General features: G+C 37.8%; 1 protein-coding gene and 1 pseudogene across 11 annotated transcripts in view; both read left to right on the top strand.

The window, feature by feature from the left end:
- The window catches only part of TDRD3 (tudor domain containing 3), a 244140-nt gene that overhangs the window by 181591 nt on the left and 41738 nt on the right, over positions 1-20811 (top strand). For all 11 annotated transcript variants that reach the window (XR_002518401.2, XR_002518402.2, XM_017951284.2 and 8 more), the window contains one exon: positions 16331-17181. Coding sequence is in view for 9 of the 11 variants with exons in the window: in XM_017951284.2 (XP_017806773.1) it covers positions 16331-17181 (851 nt within the window). In the remaining 2 variants the exon portion in view is untranslated. The remainder of the gene's footprint in view (positions 1-16330; positions 17182-20811) is intronic.
- Positions 17675-17743, top strand: LOC116270638 (annotated as a pseudogene).

Consider the following 20811-nt stretch of genomic DNA (forward strand, 5'->3'; position numbering starts at 1 on the left):
TATTCACTATCACGAAAACAGCACAGGAAAGACCTACCTCCATGATTTAATTGCCTCCCACTGGGTCCCTCCCACAACTTGTTGGAATTCAAGATGAGATTTGGGTGGGGATACAACCAAAACATATCATTCCACTCCTGGCCCCTCCCAAATATCATGTCCTCACATTTCAAAACCAATCATGCCTTCGCAACAGTCACCCAAAATCTTAACTCATTTCAGCATTAACTTAAAAGTCCAGTCTCATCTGAGACAAGGCAAATCTCTTCTGCCTAAGAGCCTGAAAAATCAAAAGCAAGTTAGTTACTTCCTAGATACAATGGGGGTACAGGCATTGGGTAAATACAGCCATTCCAAATAGGAGAAATTGGCCAAAACAAAGGGGCTACAGGCCCCATGCAAGTCAGAAATCCAGCTGTTAGTCAAATCTTAAAAGCTCCAAAATGATCTCCTTTGACTCCATGTCTCACATCTAGGTTACACTGACGAAAGAGGAGAGCTCCCATGGTCTTGGGCAGCTCCACCTCTGTGACTTTGCAGGGTACGGCCTCCCTCCGAGCTGTTTTAACAGGCTGGTGAGGAGTGTCTGTGGCTTTTCCAGGTGAATGGTGCAAGCTTTTGGTGGATCTACCATTCTAGGGTCTGGAAGATGGTGGCCCTCTTCTTACAACTCCACTAGGGGGTGCCCCAGTAGTGAACTCTGTGTGGGGACTCTGATTCCACATTTCCCTTCTGCACTGCCCTAGCAGAGGTTCTCTATGAGGGGCCTGCCCCTGCAGCAAACTTCTGCCTGGACATTCAGGAGTTTTCATATATCCTCTGAAATCTGGTTGGAGGTTCCCAATCCCCAGTTCTTAACTTCTGTGCACTCATAGGCTCAACATCATGTGGAAGCTGCCAAGACTTGAGGCATGCACCATCTGCAGCCACAGCCCAAGCTCTACGTTGGTCTCTTTCAGCAATGGCTAGAGTGGCTGGGATGCAGGGCACCAAGTCCCTAGGCTACACACATCATGGGGACCCTGGACCCAGCCCATGAAACCATTTTTTCCTCCGAAGCCTCCTGGCTTGTGATGGGAGGGGCTCCATGAAGACCTCTGACATGGAAGACATTTTCCCCATTATCTTAGGGATTAACATTCAACTCCTTGTTACTTATGCATATTTCTGCAGCTGATGTGGATTTATTAGAAAATGGGATTTTCTTTTCTATCACATTGTCAGTCTGCAAATTTTCCAGACTTTTATGCCATATTTTCCCATAACCTCATGATTTAGGAGACACTATAGAAGTTGATATGGTTTGGCTGTGTCCCCACCCAAATCTCATCTTGAATTCCTACATGTTGTGGGAGGGACCCAGTGGGAGGTTATTGAATCATGAGGGCAGGTCTTTCCCAAGATGTTCTTGTGATAGTGTAAATCTCATGAGATCTGATGGCTTTATAAAGTGGAATTTCCCTGAACAAGCTCTCTCTTTGCCTGCTGCCATCCACGTAAGATGTGACTTGCTTCTCCTTGCCTTCTGCCATGATTGTGGGCTTCCCCAGTCACATGGAACTGTTAAGTCCAATAAACCCTTTTTCCTGTATAAATTACCCAGTCTCAGGTATGTCTTTATCAGCAGCAGGAAAATGAACTAATATAGTAAATAGGTATCAATAGAGTAGGGCACTGCAGAAAAGATAACCCAAAAATGTGGAAGTGACTTTGGAACTGGGTAACAGGCAGAGGTTGGAATGGTTTGGAGGGCTTAGAAGAAGACAGGAAAATGGGGGAAGGTTTGGAACACCCTAGAGACTTGTTGAATGGCTTTGAACAAAATGCTGATAATGATAGGGACAATGAAATCCAGGCTGAGGTGATCTCAGATGGAGATGAGGAATTTGTTGGGAACTGGAGCAAAGGTGACCCTTGTTATGTTTTAGCAAAGAGACCGGCAACATTTTGCCCCTGCCCTAGTGATTTGTGGAACTTTAAACTTGAGAGAGTTGATTTAGGGTATCTGGCAGAAGAAATTTCTAAGCAGCAAAGCATTCAAGATGTGACCTAGTTGCTGTTAAAAGCATTCAGTTTTAAAGGGAAAACACATCATAAAGGTTTGGAAAATTTATGTTTGGGTTCTCAGGGACACCTGCTCCTTGGATGAGCACCATGACTTTGACTCACAGTCTTGCCTTCAAGGTTTAGTAACCTTGTTTGGGACCCATCACACTACATCCAGGAAGCAAAATTTTTAATCTCTCCTAGATGTACTGTGTGGGGAGGGCACACTGACTGATTCAGGAAATGAGCAGAAGGCTTCTTAGGGGAGATGGCATCTAGCCAAGACTGAGGAGAAGTGTTGGGGCAGTCCAAGTAGAGGGAGCACTATGTATACAGGTGTGGAGGCATCAGAGCACCAGTTTCCTGTGCCTGGGAACATATGGTAGAGGCAGTGCTGTGAGGAGAGAATTGGAATTGGCAGGCTAGAGCCAGATTACAAGGATTTTGTCCTAAGGAGTTTTAATTCTGTCTAAATGTGATACAAAGGCATTACAGGGTTTTTGGCATAAGAGCCATGAGATTTATTTTGGTGCTTTAAGAAAAAATTTCTTGTCTGCAAAATGGAAAATAGGGTAAGATGGGATTGAGACTGAAAACAGGCAATAGTTGTATGTGTTGTGGGGAATTATTCATTCAATAAATGCTGTATTTTATTTAGTATTTAAAATACCTCATTCAGAAAACTCAGGGAAGTAGACTGATTTTGTAGCTCTTGTCCCAAAGATGCTCACTGTCTAGTGTGTGAGACAGAAGAAATCATAAACTAAAGGAGTATAGGAATGCTTACTTTCAAAGGATTTCATCATTTACTTAATGTAAAACAAAGCAATACTGAACAAAGTGTAAGTGCTTAGCAGAAGTTATTTTGAAAACAGTAATCAGATTTGATCTGGTATATTTGTAACCTGTAATAATATTTAGTCTTTTATTTCAAAGTTTTATTGCCAAAATAAGACCTACCAGTTGTTTTGAATGGCTAGTAAATAATCAGGCATACTTGAAAACACTGTTTGGTTTGCTATTTGATTGTTTTAAAGGTTTACCTTACCGGGACCTGATTGTACCATTACTAGCAGCTTTTCTGACCCTAAACTCTCTTTGATGATGTTGGCATCACACAGAAGACATTCATGATAACACACATAAGTACCAACAGCTAGACAATAAAGTGATACACACACACACACACACACACACACACACACACGCATATACATATATGGAAGATTATAGTGCTTGTAGCTCTTTCTTATATTCTCCTGGCTGTGTCTTCATAGGTATGATGAAGATAACAGGATTGATGGGAAAGCTGTGTGTTGGTTGCCCTCAGGTATCTTTAGCAGGGATCGTTGTGTTACTTTCTCTTGTTGACCTTCTCACACTACTAAGTGCCAGTATTCTTAGGTGAGCTGGGGTATATTGTAGAACAAACAAACAAACAAACAGTTGAGGCAAGCTACTGAATTGTTTTTGAGCTCATTTTAAGATAGCATGTATTTTTAATTGGAGTTAAAGCCCAGAGTAAATTTTTACTTTTATTAAGTTGAATCTCCACTTTGGTGGAAAATTTGGTTATTTTCTGTAAATCTCTTGTTCTAAAATTAACTCTTCATTGATGGGAGAAAATGTTGGATATTTTTCTAAAATAAATCTAGACAGTGTTTCAGGATAACATCTTAATGTTTAATGGTTACATGCATTATAGACAGCTAATGAAGAGAGTTAAGATCTTATTTATGTTCATATTAGCAGCATCATTATTTGAGTCTGTTATAGACTCAAATTGACATTACCAAGAAGTAATTGTGATTCAGTGGTTTGCATATATTTAGGGTTTAAAAGGTTTGTTTTTCTAATACAGTTGCATAAACAAATCTTTCTTGCTTCTATGTTTTATATCAGCATAAGCTATCTGAGTATTTTGTTTAGTTTTAGTACCCCTAGAAGTCAGAATTTAGTGGAGTAAGCCTTGGCTTGGATGGACTTGTTATATCATATCAGATTCTGGACAGTAATTTGTCAGGCTGGTTGGAAAAAATATATATATTCTGATTTTTTAAAGTTTCATTAGAAATAATTGATTATCACATTTACTTTTCTTAGAAATTTTTCTCAGCATTGACTTTTTGTTATACCTTTAACTTGGAATAAAACATAATTCTAGTTGACATTTTTATTAATATTCTGAACAAAGTAAGGTTGGATTACATTGTTTTCTGTTACCAAATGAAAAGGACAGGGTACTGGAGCAGATACATACAACTAATTCCATCACTAAACTTACAGCTCTTGAATACTAGTTGTATGTCTTTGGGTGAGATATAGAACTATTAACCTTAATTTTCTCATCAGGAAATGGAGAAGTAGTGACAGCACCTATTGTAGGGCTACAGGATCATTGGGAAGATCAACTTAGATAATGTATATGAAGTGCTAAGCATAGTGCTTGGCATCAGCAACAGCAGCAGATGCAACAGCATCCTCCACTCGTCATGTATCATCTCCACCTTCATTGCCCTACTTCAGGCCTTCATCAAGGCTTTCATCAGACTTTCACTGTTTTTTGCAGAACCTTATCATCCCATTCTCCATATTGTGATCAGTGACCTTTCAAAGCACAAATTTGATCACACTTCCTGCTGGCTTAAAATGTTCCATTGACTCTTCTCATTGGCAGGATAAAATTCAGACTATACTATATATATTGTTTTTATGGTGTTCCATTACTCTTTATTTTCTGTGGATTTTGTGAAAATTAGTATTTGTATTGGTTAACAGGATATAGATGTAAATAATCTGTTTAGATATTAGCAGATATAAGGCTAACATTAATGGTTGATGTGTACTTCACATCAAGTTGCAGGTCTTGGATAGTTCACGGAAGGTGTCTTTTTGGCTTTGTTTTTGCTTCTTTTTTTTTTTTTAATTCAAGTTTCAGGGCTCTTTGGATAGTTTGCCTTGTAGATTTACTGCTTGAACTTTGAAGACTGAAGAACAGGGACCTCACAAAGGGAATGTAATATAATGATAATAGAGAAAATATGTATATATTAGGCTAGATGTTATTGTTAGGGATTTCCTCAAGAATCATCTATGTATTGACTAGAATGTATATTTATATCTTATTGCATCAAACAGCATTACTGCATATTGATGGAAATCTATGGTAGAGTGCCTGTTTGGAAACCAGGGATAAATGGTTGCTATGTGAGTAAAGTCATCAACTGCCAGCACAGCCGAAAGCAGAAGAAATGTATAGCTATCTACCCACAGCCTGTCACTTTCTTTCTATTCCTATCCATCTCTATGGGCTTCCCAGCCCTTGACTTTTTCTTCCTGTAAAGCGGATTCCTTTTTACCATTCCATTCTTTTTGAAGTACAAATGTACCCCAAATTTTTAGATAGTATTTTAAGCTTAACTTGAATTAATTATTTCGAATTCTATTTGTGGACAACTTGTTACCTTTAATAGTTAATAGTCTGTGCCAGAGCCACTTAGTATCTAGTCAGCAAACAAGTACAGATTAAGTGCTGAAATTGAGAGTGTTTAGAAACCCCTTTAGCAATTTGATCGTACCTAAACATTTGTTACTGCATTTTACAAAAGTAACAGTCAGCGGCAGATTGGAAATTAAAACCAGAACCAGCAGCTAAAACAAAAACCCTGGTCTTTCACTACAGTACGTTTGAAATGTTCTGGTTTATGTTGTTAGGACATTGCAGACTGGATTTACTTGCATTCTGACAGCATGACACTTTTTGTCAGAGTAACAAGGCCAGGCAGGTAGTTTAAGATGGTAGGCACAGTACCAGGTCGGAAGTGAAAATATACTACACTGCTGCCTCTTCTGAGACAGCCATGCAGTGAGGCACCCAAGCTTCATGGAGAGGCTGTCTCCAGTGCTCAGTCCTAGTCTTTAAATGCTCCCAGCCCTGGCCCTGGACCTGTGTGGTACGTGAATCTTTAGGTAGTTCTGGTGCTGGCTGTTGAGCCCCTCTCAAGCTGTGCATCTTAACACTGGAGGCTCCACATCCAAGAGGGACACACTGTCCCCACTGTGCCTTTTCTGAATTCCTGGCCCACAGGATCTGTGAGCATAATAAAGTGAATGTTCTTTTATGCCACTAAGTTTGAGTAATGGTTTGTTACGTAATTGTAGTATTGGGGAAAAATCCCTAAAAATTGGCCTCACCTAGAATTGTGATTTAGAAAAAAACACTGGTGAGTGAAAAAACCTTGTCCTGCCATTGGTGTGTTGCTTTTTAAGTCATTATAGTATTTTAACTTTGTAAATACATGTAAAAAGGTAGTTAATAATTTCAATGTCATATTTAATTGCCTAGGTATGTGTGAGTTCTAGGCTTCATCTTTTATGAACCTTAAATTATGCTTAGTGCATTATATACATGGATGCTTTCTTAGACTAATAATGTATCCAGCACTAAGCTACAAACATCTCCAGACTTTACTAAGAGCCAAACCCAAAGGACCTAATTTTTCAGAACTAGTCTCTGTAAAATACCATAAAAAGAGACTGTGTAGTTTCCTCTTAGCCCACAGTTTTATTAGAATATTATTAGGGGCATTTCTAAATTTGAATGATCCTAATATACTCTGAATTTTTGAAATATTAGATGTTTTATCTAATTGAGCATTAGTAAACTGAAGAAGTTTCCTCTATTGTAGGGTTTTCATATTAAATCTACATTGTTTTAAATTAATTTAATTTCTTTGCATATGATAATATTACTTTTTTGGTACTTGGATCTGTAGAAGATGGATATAGCTTTTCTTAGAATACTAGAACACATGAGCCTCTTTTTCATTTTTGCTGTTATTTTCTGCCTCATTTAATTGTCCGTTCACTTACACATTTATTAACCATAAGATAAAATAATAAGTGTCATTTATTGAGCATCTGCTATGTGCCAGGGACTATGCTAGGTGCTTTGCATACTGTTAATTCATTTTATTGTCTGCAAATGCAAAGTATATATTATTTCCATTTGACAGATAAGGAAATAAGCTTGTATATTAATATTTGAATTAAAGCAAAAATAACATAAGGTTGTTATTTCTAAATGGTTTTTGACCCACAAGTCTAGTGCCTCGTATATAAATACCTGTTTATCAACAAGAGAGCCACATCTGACTTTACCCAAGTAGCTAAATTACTCAGATTCATGTATTTTCATTTAATGGATCAATTTGTCCATTAGTACTTTATTTAACCCTGGCAGAAAAATGTTTTTATAGTAATCCTAACCTGAGTTTCATGATGAAATACTGAAAATAACTCATGGTTATTAATGATTTAATGCTAGTAGTATAATGGTAACTTTATTGAGGTTTAAGAGGGAGGTTAATACTGGGGTCTGGAATCTACTCAGTTAATCCCAGCTCTATGCTGTGCTAGCTATGTAAGCTTGTCAAGCCTCTTCAGCTTCCTTATCTGTGAAATAGGGATGTTATAACTGTACTCTGAGGTAAGCTTATTTGGTTTTTTAATTATGTGAGAAATTTTACTAAACTGGACATTTTTTTCTTTTTTGTATTTGTAGGGGCTAGCTTGGGCTTTTAGATGCAACTAAACCGGGCAATCTTTGCAGTTGTATTGTTGATGTGTGTGGCACTTTTTCTCAGAATTCTCATTATTTGTTCATTTATAACAGCAGTAGTCTTATGCTTTATGCTAACTTTTTAAAAATTGGCTTTTCTCTGTTTTTTTATTTATTTTATTTTTATTTTTATTTTTTAAAGGGGCTTTGAAACACCAAAAAGTTAGTTCTTTGAACATTGGGCATCTTAAATATGCTTATTTTGAGCTTAGTCTTCAGTTTAATATGTGTCGTATCTATAAAGATTTTAATGAGAACAGGAAAACAACTGTATGTATTTGAATAATTGTACAAATTATAATTGAAAGAAAAATTCCATGCCAAATTAAAACTAATGTTAATTCTTGTGATCATTTTTTCTGAGATCTGATGTTTTTATTTAGCATAATGGACATCAACTTTATGATATTGGAATATACAATAATTTTTCCTTTGAAATTAATAATTAATGTTGATTATGGCTTTACTTAGAATTTAAGCAGGTTTCTAGCCCAGGATCTTTGTATGTGTTGTTCTCTCCTCTTGGACGACTCATCCCTACTTTCCTTGCATTTCCTCTCATTAGGGCTCATGTAAACACCATTTCTTCAGAGACGTTTTCCCTCTACATTGCTGTACTCCCCACTCCTTGTTTTTTCATAAGTCGATTTCTTTCATAGATTTTATTACAGCTTTAAGCCACATTATTTGTTCTTTGTACCTATTTGTTGTCTACCTCTGCCCATTATAACTAAGCTTCACAGGATAGAGGGCAATGTGTCTTACCTACTGCTTTCATATAGAGTGACTAGGAGAGCGTTGACAATGCCACCAGCAGTCAATGCTCAGTAACTATGATGAGTATCAGTGAAGGAAAGAGGTAAGTAGCATCATCCCAGTTTTATAAGGGTCACACAGCTGCTCAGTGGTAGGACTGGAATTTAATTCCAGTAGTCAGTCTAATTCCAAACACTTTGTTTGGACCCAGGAGAAAGCAGTTTTATATATATTCTCAAAATGAATCATTGCCATAATCCTGTGATAAGAATCATTACTCACATTTTACAAATGAGGAAACGGGTTCTTTGTGACTTTGTCAAAGGTGCATTACTGCAAAACTAGAGAAGCAGTTTATTTGGCCTCAAGCTCAGTGTTCTCTAGTGAAAATCAGAGATGGCTTTTATAAGCTTACTTTTGGTGTATTGTGGAATCTTTTTCTCTGAACTCAATCTAAATCTACCCTAATGTGCTTTGATGCATACTTCTCTTAAAGGAGGAAAAGTAAAGGAGTACATTTTCTATTTCAATCTTGCAGCCTTAGCTAAGCCCAGGTAATGGTGTTAAACAGGTAGCAATTTTGAACTTGGAGGCTTATTTCATTCCCAGTGTTTTCAGTAATTCTGTCTTTCTTTCAGCAAATATTTACTGAGTACCACTTATTTGCCTGATTCTATCGTAGCTAAGCACTGGAGAAAACAATGCTGAGCAAGACTCACACCCCACTCTCAACATAGTAACTATGTAAAAAATATTTAAAGCAGCCTTTTCTTAAAAAAATGTAATACTGAAATGAATGAGATACCTGTAGTCACTAAACTGGAAAGATGCCCATGAGATACTGTTCATTTTAAAACTGAATTGTAGCCCATGAGATATAGCATGAGTCTACTTTTTTTGTTAAAAAAGAAAGTGTATGGGTTGGGCGTGGTGGCTTACGCCCATAATCCCAGCACTTTGGGAGGCCGAGGCAGGCAGGTCACCTGAGGTCAGGAGTTGGAGACCAGCCTGATCAACATGGAGAAACCCTGTCTCTACTAAAAATACAAAAAAATGGCCAGGCATGGTGGCACATGCCTGTAATCCCAGCCACTCAGGAGTCTGAGGCAGGAGAATCACTTGAACCTGGGAGGTGTAGGTTACCGTGAGCAGAGATTGCACCATTGCACTTCCAGCCTGGGCAACAAGAGTGAAACTCGGTTTCAAAAAAAAAAGAATGTGCATGAATTATATAAAAGAGAGTAACCTGTGAAACTGTGAATAATTACTATATCTGGAAGTGGGATTGGATAAGCAGAAGGTGGAACTTTCTTGTACACATTTTTCTAGTGATAGGATCAAGAGTAATTTTTTTCTTTTTAAATATTTCTTAGCATTTTTAATATAGAAAAAATTAAAGGATGTAGAGAAAATTTTTATATGGAGAACGTTTATAGATATACTATATTTGAAGTGAAAAACAGTATTAGAGTATGATTTTGATTTTCTGATGTATCTGAATTTTCTCTGTAATATGACTTTCATAATATGACAATAAAAAAGTTTTTATTAAAGCATTCTTCCTGCCCTGTTTTCATTAAGAATCAAATAAAAACAAATAAACAAGAAAACTAAAGCAAGCTAAAGATCTTAGCTAAAAATGGGAGTTGGTGGTAGTGGGAATGTATAAATAGGGAAGCACCTTATTTTCTGATTTTTGGTCTTTCCTGATGTGTCATCAATTAAGTTTATTTGCTGAATTTTAATGCTAATAATGACAGCTAACATTTATTGGGTGCTTATTAAAGCCAGATACTGTTCTAAGTACTTTACATATGTTAATCCTCCGAGGTATGCTCTATTATTACCCCATCTTAAAGATGAGGCTCAGAAAAGTTAAATATTTTGCCTAAGGTTACAGAATTAGTAAGTGGCACCCCTATGATAAAAAGCTATGTAGTCTTTCTTTTGCTATTTCTAAGTGCCAGTTTGTGAGCTCTAAATACCAATCCAATTTTCAATAGAAGTTTAGGTTTTTCTGCATTAATGGAAAGAGATTATTAATTTTAGGTCAGGATTCTGGCAGTCCTAGTGTCCAAATGTATTTTTCAGCCCCATCAGGGATTGTGAAAGAGCCTTTGTGATTTCTACATCTCACCAGAAATGAACAGATACGGCTGATAAAATTGAAGCTAACATGTTGTTTGTTACATTCTGGGTTTTCCTCCCCCCCCCCTCCCCGGCAGCTTGGTATAATGGAAAAATCCTGGGTTTTAGCTTCAGTTAGATTTCAGTTTAATTCTGGCTTCAGCATTTTCTACCACAAGCCTTTAGTCGAGTCACATTCCTTTGTTTCTTCACTTGCAAAATAAAGATGATAATACTGCCCTTTTAGGATGGTTGTGAAGATTACATGAAATGATGTAGGCAAAAGACCTTTAACATAGAGTCAGGCGTATAGTAGGATCTTAATAAATATTAAGGCATTTCTTCAGGTAGGTGTATCAGAATAAAATGATGATTAGCCTTGGGAAACAAATTCTACCTGATTTTCTACTATAGAATGCAGGTACAACTGCTGCTGGAGAATATTCTGCAAAAAAAGTGTTAATATTTTAAGATGCCTGATTAATTTAGTACATACTTATATACAGACTTAAATGATTTGTGACAATTAATAAGTTAATTCTTAATTATTCGTTTATTTATTTATTTATTTATTTTTGAGGCAGAGTCTGGCACTGTCTCCCGGGCTAGAGTGCAGCGGCACCATCTCTGCTTACTGCAGCTTCCACTTCCCAGGTTCAAGCAATTGTCCTGCCTCAGCCTCCCGAGTAGCCGGGACTACAGGTGTACACCACTATGCTCAGCTAATTTTTGTATTTTTAGTAGAGATGGGGTTTTACCATGTTGGCCAGACTAGTCTTGAACTCCTGACCTCAAGTGATCCAACCACCTTGGCATCCCAAAGTGCTGGGATTACAGGCATGAGCCACAGCGCTGGTCCTGTAATACATTTTTCTATCATTTTTTTTTTTGCTAATCTTTACTTTTTTCTGCTATTTAATGTTAAATGTTACCCATTTCTACTTGTGCTTTTTTTTTCACCTTTTCCTTTAGGCTGATTAAAAAAAAATGTGATGCATTTTACTCTGCTGTCTGTACAGAAAACTATATTAATATATTTATTAGAGTGATTGCAGACCTGACCTGTGCTGCCCCTTGCTATCTAATGTAGTTTAGAATTATGATGTCTTCTTAAAAAGGGTAGAGGAGAACAATTAGATTCTGACCAGGGAACCAAGGAGCTGCCTTTTCAGTTGATTTGGGATATATTCCTTAGTTTATTTAAAATTGCTTTTCTGGCTGAGCACGGGGCTCACGGTAATCACAGCACTTAGGGAGACCGAGGCAGGTGGATCACCTGAGGTCCGGAGTTCGAGACCAGCCTGGCCAACATGGTGAAACCCAGTCTCTACTAAAAATACAAAAATTAGCCAGGCGTGGTGGTCTGCACCTGTAATCCCAGCTACTTGGGAGGCTGAGGCAGGAGAATTGCTTGAACCCGGGAGGCGGAGGTTGCACTGAGCCAAGATTGTACCACTGTACTCCAGCCTGGGTGACAGAGTGAGGCTCCATCTCAAGAAAGAAAGACAGAGAGAGAGAGAGAGAGAGAGAGAGAAGGCAGGCAGGCAGGCAAGCAGGAAGGAAAGAAGGAAGGGAGGGAGGGAGGGAGGAAGATTGCCTCTCCCACAATTTAATAATTGAGTATATTTATTATGTGTTTAATAGATGAGCTCAGTTTCAAAATACTGACTTTATATATGACTTTATGATTTAACTAACCTAAGATAAAAGGTATTGGGCTTAAGGAAATCCAGGAATGGATGATGAATCCAAGAATGATTGGAAATCCAAGAATGACTTCTTAAGTATTTCATTTTCAATGAAATGGATATATATGAAAACTATCTTCTTTTAAAAACACAATTTTCGGCTGGGCACAGTGGCTCACACCTGTAATCCCAGCACTTTGGGAGGCCTAGGCAGGTAGATAATGAGGTCAAGAGTTCGAGACCAGTCTGGCCAACATGGTGAAACCCCGTCTCTACTAAAAATACAAAACTTACCCAGACGTCGTGGCAGGTGCCTGTAATCCCAGGTACTCGGGAGGCTGCGTCAGGAGAATCACTTGAACCTGGGAGGCGGAGGCTGCAGTGAGCCAGATCACGCCACTGCACTCCAGCCTGGGCAACAGAGCAAGACTTTGTCTCCAAACAAAACAAAACAAAACAAACAAAAAAAAACCCCACAATTTTCACTTTCTACCTCTGTGAGTTTATTTTACTGTATTAAGGAAATTCTTTTTTTTGAGACGGAGTCTCGCTCTGTGGCGCAGGCTGGAGTGCAGTGGCGCAATCTCCGCTCACTGCAAGCTCCGCCTCCTGGGTTCACGCCATTCTCTTGCCTCAACCTCCCGAGTAGCTGGGACTATAGGTGCCCGCCACCACGCCCGGCTAATTTTTTTGTATTTTTAGTAGAGACGGGGTTTCACTCTGTTAGCCAGGGTAGTCTCGATCTCCTGACCTCGTGATCCGCCCGCCTCCACTTCCCAAAGTGCTGGGATTACAGGCGTGAGCCACCACGCCCGGCCTTTTTTTTTTTTTGAGACAGGATCTCACTCTGTGGCCCAGGCTGGAGTTCAGCCCGGCCTTTTTTTTTTTTGAGACAGGATCTCACTCTGTGGCCCAGGCTGGAGTTCAGTGGTGCGATCTCGGCTCACTGCAGCTTCCACCTCCCAGGTTCAAACAGTTCTCCCACTTCACCCTCCCGAGTAGCTGGGATTACAGAGCCAGGCCACCAAGCCTGGCTAATTTTTTCATTTTTAGTAGAGACAGGGTTTCACCATGTTGACCAGGCTGGTCTCGAACTTCTGACCTCAGGTGATACACCTGCTTTGGCCTCCCAAAGTGCTGGGATTACAGGGGTGAGCCGCTGCGCCTGGCCAGGAATTCTTATTTTTAAAAAATAATTTTCTTTGTAAATTTTACTCTCACTATGTTATCTCAGCATAGTAATGGAAATGAAATATGTTCATTATTAACAAAATTACTAGTTTTATTCTATAGTCTAATGTACATCATCGTCAGTTCAGTAACTGAAAATAATATTTTAAGTACTAAGTGTAATGATTTTTCCTCTTTACTATCAGCAGTTTCCTAAGCTTGTTTATTTGTTAAATAATAAGCTCTTCAGGAATTTGTCATTCTCTTTTCTAGGATAGTACTTTTGCTGTAAGAAGGTTGGTGCATGAGAGTGCTTGAGTACATAAATGAAAGTGTTAATTGTTAGTAAAAACAATAATAAAAAATTAGAAATTCTTTAAGTAGATTGGATCTGGAACAAAGTGAAAAGATCTTATATTTTCCTATTAATATAGTTCTCCAGTATAGTTCCATAGACCCATAGTACCCCTTAATTCTAAATTGTAGATTAGGAAATTTTTTATATTTTCCTTTTAGAAGAATTGAAATCAAGTTCTGCCACATCTGCCAAGCCTGGTTGAACTTTCATTCTGTATACATCATTATTCATCCTTCATCTGTAGTCCAGGATACTTAGTTACTCTCATCATGACTTAATTTTTTCCCTACCTCCTGATTATCATAGATATTAGGGGCCCTCACTGGAATAATATAAGAAAAAATGGATCCCTAAACAGCAGATCTGAAAAGCTTACTCCCCAAATACTTATTTATTCAATGTACTATACAAGGGACCTTACTTTACTTCTCTCTGTTAAGCCTCATAACACCTATATCATAAAACTATCTTGGGGACTATTGATAATGTATATAAAATGCTAGTGTGGGCTATCTAATACATAGCAGATAATCAACAGGAGGCAACTGCTGCTTTTATTCTCTAAAAATGTCTGGAACAAAAGCCAATACATGCCTTCTGCTGAAAGTGCTCATTTGGGTCCTGATTTTGGTCACTGCTGTTCTTCCTGGAATCTTTACTTCTGAACAGTAAACAATGCCAGCAGAAACTAAAAGTGATCATTTTTCTTCTCTCTAAAGAAAAATTTAATATTGACTGCTTTTGTTAAAATAAGACATTATATTATGTTTATTAGGCAGATATTCTTGAGGGAAAGTGTTTTTTCCTTTTTTTTAAAGATCTCTCTTATGGCCTTGGCTAATATTTGAAATGTTGTATCTTAGAAAAATCTTCATTCTTTGTCACAATTAAGGGGTGGTTTGACTGGATTAATATTTTCCTTAGAAAATATTCCATAATTTTAAAGGTATTTATAGCCTTTTGACTTCTAGCTTCCATTGGTTCGGTTGAGAATGGGTTTTTTTGGACCACTTTGAGTCTTTTTTTTTTTTTTTTTTGAGATAGAGTCTTGCTGTGTCACCCAGGCCAGAGAGCAGTGGCACAATCTCATCTCACTGCAACCTCCATCTCCCAGGTTCAAGCGATTCTCTTGCCTCAGCTTCCTGGGTAGCTGGGATTGCAGGTGTGCACCACCACACCTGGTTAATTTTTGTATTTTTAGTAGAGACAGGGTTTTGCCATGTTGCCCAGGGTGGTCTCAAACTCCTGGCCTCAAGCGATACACCTGCCTTAGCCTTCCAAAGTGCTTGGATTACAGGTGTGAGCCACCATGCCTGACCTGACCACTTTGAGCTTTGATCTTTAATCGTGACCTGTTTTGTCACTCAGTAACCTTTAAACGTTTATTCCTGTTGTTTTAAACAATCTACCAGATACCTTTTGGCCTCCGGTGGCTGTTTGGAAATGTTTTGGGGAAAGTTTTGACAGTCAGCATGCCTGGGGATGCTGGGGGAGGGTCCTTTTGGCATTTTGTATCTGTAGGTCAATGAAGTTAATTTTCTTGTAGTTAATTTCCTTGCAACAGAGGGAACAGTCTCACCCAAGATGTCAGTGGAGGCTCTCATTGGAAAAGTTGTAACCCTGGGGAAATATAAGAATAATTACAGTTGCATGTTGATTATGATGTATGATGAGAGAAACAAGACACATACACCAAAGACCAATGAGTATGTTTGGTATGTTTGGTAATCGTGTTATAGACATGCTAAGTGAAATTATGGAGGAAGAAAGTATAAGTGACATGGTACAAACTGAAACAGAATAGAAATCACTATGTGAAATATAGCCATCAAAAATTATCTGTATATATTTATCATGTTACTTCTTGGACATTATAGGCACTGTTATGCTTAGTAATGTTTCTGACACTTTTTTGGTATTTCCACTTTTGACACTTTTCTGTATTTCCAAGTAGTCCCTACTCTTAATTACTTTGACAGATCAAGAAAATTAACTCTTTTGTATAGTAGGATATCTACGTGTAACATAAACTCTTTTTTTATAGTAGGATATCTGTTTGTAACATAAACACGTAGCAATTCCCAGATCCAGAAAGATTTGAAAAGAAACATTTTTGCTAAGGCTAGAACATGACTGATAATAATAGCTATATATTTCTAAATTAGAGTGGCATTCAGAAGGAGTTGATCAGGGTTGTACTTGTGCAGTTTCATAGCCGTTTCTGAGTTAGCAATTTGCAGATCTGTTTCATTAATGTTTTAGGAGATGATTTACCAGAATAGCATATGTAGGTAGCTGTATTATAAGAATTTGGATTATCCACCATTTTTCTGTGGTCCATTTTACTACTTTACTTTATTAATGTTGCTGACTAAGAAAACTGTACATTAGAAATGCAGGACTCCAAGGAAGCAGAGAAGGAGTAAGATAATGATGTAGGAAGATGGAAGAAGATTTTAGAATAGTAGTTTGATAATTTTGTATTAATAGAATAAAGCATTTTGAAATAATTATTAATGCAGAGTCTTCATCTTAATTTGCATATGGTATACTTTTACCTTTCAGAACCTAAATCACAGCCACAGCAGCTTCATCAGGGACAATACAGATCGTCAAATACTGAGCAAAATGGAGTAAAAGATAATAATCATCTGAGACATCCTCCTAGAAATGATACCAGGCAGCCAAGAAATGAAAAACCGCCTCGTTTTCAAAGAGACTCCCAAAATTCAAAGTCAGTTTTAGAAGGCAGTGGATTACCTCGAAATAGAGGTTCTGAAAGACCAAGTACTTCTTCAGCATCTGAAGTATGGGCCGAAGACAGAATCAAATGTGATAGACCATATTCTAGATATGACAGAACTAAAGATACTTCATATCCTTTAGGTTCTCAGCATAGTGATGGTGCTTTTAAAAAAAGAGATAACTCTATGCAAAGCAGATTAGGAAAAGGTCCCTGCTTTGCAGAGGCAAAAGAAAATCCACTTCCTCAAGAATGTGTAGATTATAATAATCAAAAACGTGGAAAAAGAGAAAACCAAACATCTATTTCTGATTATTTTTATGACAGGAAATCACAAACAATAAATAATGAAGCTTTCAGTGGTATAAAAATTGAAAAACATTTTAATGTAAATACTGATAATCAGAATCCAGTTCGAAGTAATAGTTTCATTGGTGTTCCAAATGGAGAAGTAGAAATGCCACTGAAAGGAAGACGAATAGGACCTATTAAGGCAGCAGGACCTGTCACAACTATACCCTATGATGATAAAATATTTTACAGTAGTGGGCCCAAAAGAAGAACTGGGCCAATTAAGCCAGAAAAAATACTAGAATCATCTATTCCTATGGAGTATGCAAAAATGTGGAAACCTGGAGATGAATGTTTTGCACTTTATTGGGAGGACAACAAGGTATGGATGCTTTAAAGATACTATACACTAATATTACTAAATGTTACATTCTAGCAGGACTTTCTAGAAGCTGTCACTTTGGAACTATGAGTTTTTTCCTACTATCGTACCTGTTTAAAATCTTTGAACAGATTTATAGATATATGAAGGATAAACAAAATATTTAATATTTTTATGGATGCCTAGGGACAATCTGTCCCATAAGATTTGGTTAAGTTCAGTTTGGCTTTAGCTTACGTGCCAGAAAAATATTGTAAAAGTAATTATGTGAAGTTGAACTTTATTTTACTTATCATCAGCTGAATTACGTATGTTTGCTTTTCACTCTGGTAAAATTACGCTGATTCACAAGGAAGAAAATCAGTTGAGTGGCACAAAATGAAATTCTGCAGATTTTCAGTGAAAGAAAATAGTACACATTCAGCCTACTTTTTAAAAAAGTTAACATGTAAGTTAATTATTTATCTTGTAATGATTTAAAAATTATTAAACCATCGCTTCTCAGCCTTTTGGCTAAGATCAAGTGTAAAAATTATTAAACCAATTTTTAGTTTTATATTATACGGTGGCTTAAGGGAAAGAGAGAAATTGTAGGGGAAAGAAGGAAGGAAAGACAGAAGATGAGGGCAAGAAAGAGTACAGTGGGTCAAGTAAAAGCCTAGCCAAGAGTTAGAAGACCGGCACAGTGAGAACAGGAAAGGGAAAGGGACAGAGAGACCATCAGAGAGAAGGGGACTTGGCACATTTTTTTTTCCTTCTGTCCAACCTGCTCTTCTGTCAGCTAGTCTTCTCATCCTTGAGGGCTTGGCTCATACCTCACCTCCTAGAAGAAGCCTTCTTTGACCTGCCCCATACTTCTACTTACCTGCCCCATTCTTCTACTTCTACTTCTCTTTATCAGTGCCTTAATCACTTTTTTAAATTTATCACAATTTGTAAATATTTTTTGTTTTGGTTCTTGAATTGGTATCTCTTTGCACTACCATGATATTAAGTTCCTTGAAGGCTGGACTCTGTCTATCTGGTTTTCGTCTGTAGTCTTGCTTCTTTCACAGTATAGGGACTTCATAATTATTTGTTAACTCTGTTAGTTAATTGTGGAGAGAGCACTTATATATGATGAAAGTAGGATGGTGAGGTGATGAAGACAATAGCAAGGTAATAAAAATGTATGTAAGGGAGTTACAGAGCAAAAGGTCTGGGAGGATGTGAGAAGCAACTCAAAAGAGGAAAAATATTCTAAATAATTTTTTGTTTGTTTGTTTGAGATGGAGTTTCACTCTTGTTGCCCAGGCTGGAGTGCAATGGCACGATGTCAGCTCACTGCAACCTCCACCTCCCAGGTTCAAGCAATTCTCCTGCCTCAGCCTCCCGAGTAGCTGGGACTACAGGCAAGCACCACCATGCTGAGCTAATTTTTTGTATTTTTTTTTAGTAGAGACAGGGTTTTACCATGTTGGCCAGGCTGTTTTCAAACTCCTGACCGCAGGTGATCCACCCGCCTCGGCCTCTCAAAGTGCTGGGATTATAGATGTGAGCCACCGCACTGGTCCAAAATAAATATTTTATAGGTTGCAGTTGATACAGTAAGGGTGTGCCTATGAGAGTGTGTGGCTAAAGGGAATGGTATAAGTAAAGGTAACTGAAGATTTCAAAGAATTGAAATTCACACTAGGGATTTGGGTGGATACTTTATTAAGGATGCTATAGGATTTGGGGTCAAGAACCAGGCCTTCTTGTGTTCATTAAATAATGAGGTATAAGCAGAGTGTTAGATGTATAAGCAGAGTGTTAGATGTTGCCTGATGATAGAATAAGGAGTACAGAGTGAAACAGCTAGATGGCCTAGGCTTTTAAGGTTTTTGTGTGAGTGGGATGATGATTGTTTAGAAACAGCATCTCTGTCACATCTTTACTTAAGCCTGGAAGGAAAGGAGGAGACAGCACTGTGTGTCTTTTCTTTTGCTCTGGAAAAGCAAAAGCCTGGTATTCCCAGGAATACCAGCAGATTTGGAACTATTTCATATGGCCACTTCCTGGCTATTAGGAAGGCTTGAAACACAGATGCAGGTGGTCTTCAATATCCAGATTCTTATTCTTCCAACTCAGACCACTTACTTTCCAAAATTCAGGAACTATTTGTTTTGAGTAGTGGGAGATTCATTATATTTAGCTATTTCTCCTTCATGGTGGAGGCAAGAAAAAGTGAAGTACTTGGAAATCAGTGTTTATTGAGCCAACAGTAGCTACCTTAGAAATAATAGTCACTATATCTGATGCTCCCGTGAGAGGTTAAGATGAGGATGGAAAAGTGTTTTCTGTATTGGATAATGTGGGGTTATTGGTGACCTTGACAAGAGCAGAAGTAAGAGATTGGAATTCACCAAGAAATGTTCAAAATGTTTGAAAGGCTTGGTAAGTGACTCTAGCTTCATTTCCATAGGAGAATATGGGAATTTCCGGGAAGTTCTTCTTCCTTTAGACTGCTAAACTAGTTCAGCTATTTTTTCCTCAACTGGAACATTACAACAACCTCCATATTGATTTCCTTGCCTGAAACTTTATTCCCTTTAAATTTGTCACCAGTATTGCCACTACTGTGATCCTGGTCTTAGACCATGTCATTCCTTCTAGTTAAAATCTTCACTTGTAGAATAAATATAGATTTTAGCCTTTTTATTGGATATATATCCCAATAAACCCATCATGAGTTGAAAATATCATAAGTCAAAAATACATATATCTTAGTCATGCTAAGATATAGCATGATTCATGCTAGATCTTAAATTAACATGTTTGTTTAATTTACCTGAACTGGCATAATTTGGCAACTCAGAACAATTTACAGAACACAAAAGTATGGGGCTAAGAAATAAAGGAAGAGGGGAGAGATCAGAAGGTATAACAAGAACTCTAAGATGAGGAAAATTACAGCATCATGTCTCTAAACTTGCTAACATTCAGACCTGAAAAGGAAACACCATGAATTCACTAACTACCTTTGTAATATTAAATATACTAGTTAAAAACCAGCTATTTTGAGGGTAACTCATTTTTTAGAAGGATGGGAAAAAAATGAATTTTTGTTGCCTTTAGTATTTTCTAATTCTAGCGAACCTCTTAAGAGATACTATTATTGGCTGGGTGCGGTGGCTCATGTCTGTAATCCCAGTACTTTGGAAGGCAGAGGCAGGCAGATCACCTGAGGTCAGGTGTTCGAGACCAGCCTGGCCAACATGGTAAAACCCTGTCTTTACTAAAATACAAAACTTAGCCAGGCGTGGTAGCACGTGCCTGTAATCCCAGCTACTCGGGAGCCTGAGGCGGGAGAATCATTGGAACTCAGGAGGCGGAGGTTGCAGTGAGCCGAGATTGTACCACTGCGCTCTAGCCTGGACGGCAGAGGAAGGAAGACTCCATCTCAAAAAAAAAAAAAAAAAAAGCAATACTATTAGAGTAGATAGTGTTATACTATAATAGAGCATTCAAATACCGTAGCTTGAAGAAAACATTAACAGCAATTTGTTCTTTGTTTCCATTTCACATTTACTAAGCAACATTCAGACCTACAATTTGTGTCCTGAAAGGGATGATCTGTACTGAAAGATTACTCCAATCAGATGATTTATT

This window comes from Papio anubis, chromosome 15 (genome assembly GCF_008728515.1).
Source record: "Papio anubis isolate 15944 chromosome 15, Panubis1.0, whole genome shotgun sequence".
Classification (NCBI taxonomy): domain Eukaryota; kingdom Metazoa; phylum Chordata; class Mammalia; order Primates; family Cercopithecidae; genus Papio; species Papio anubis.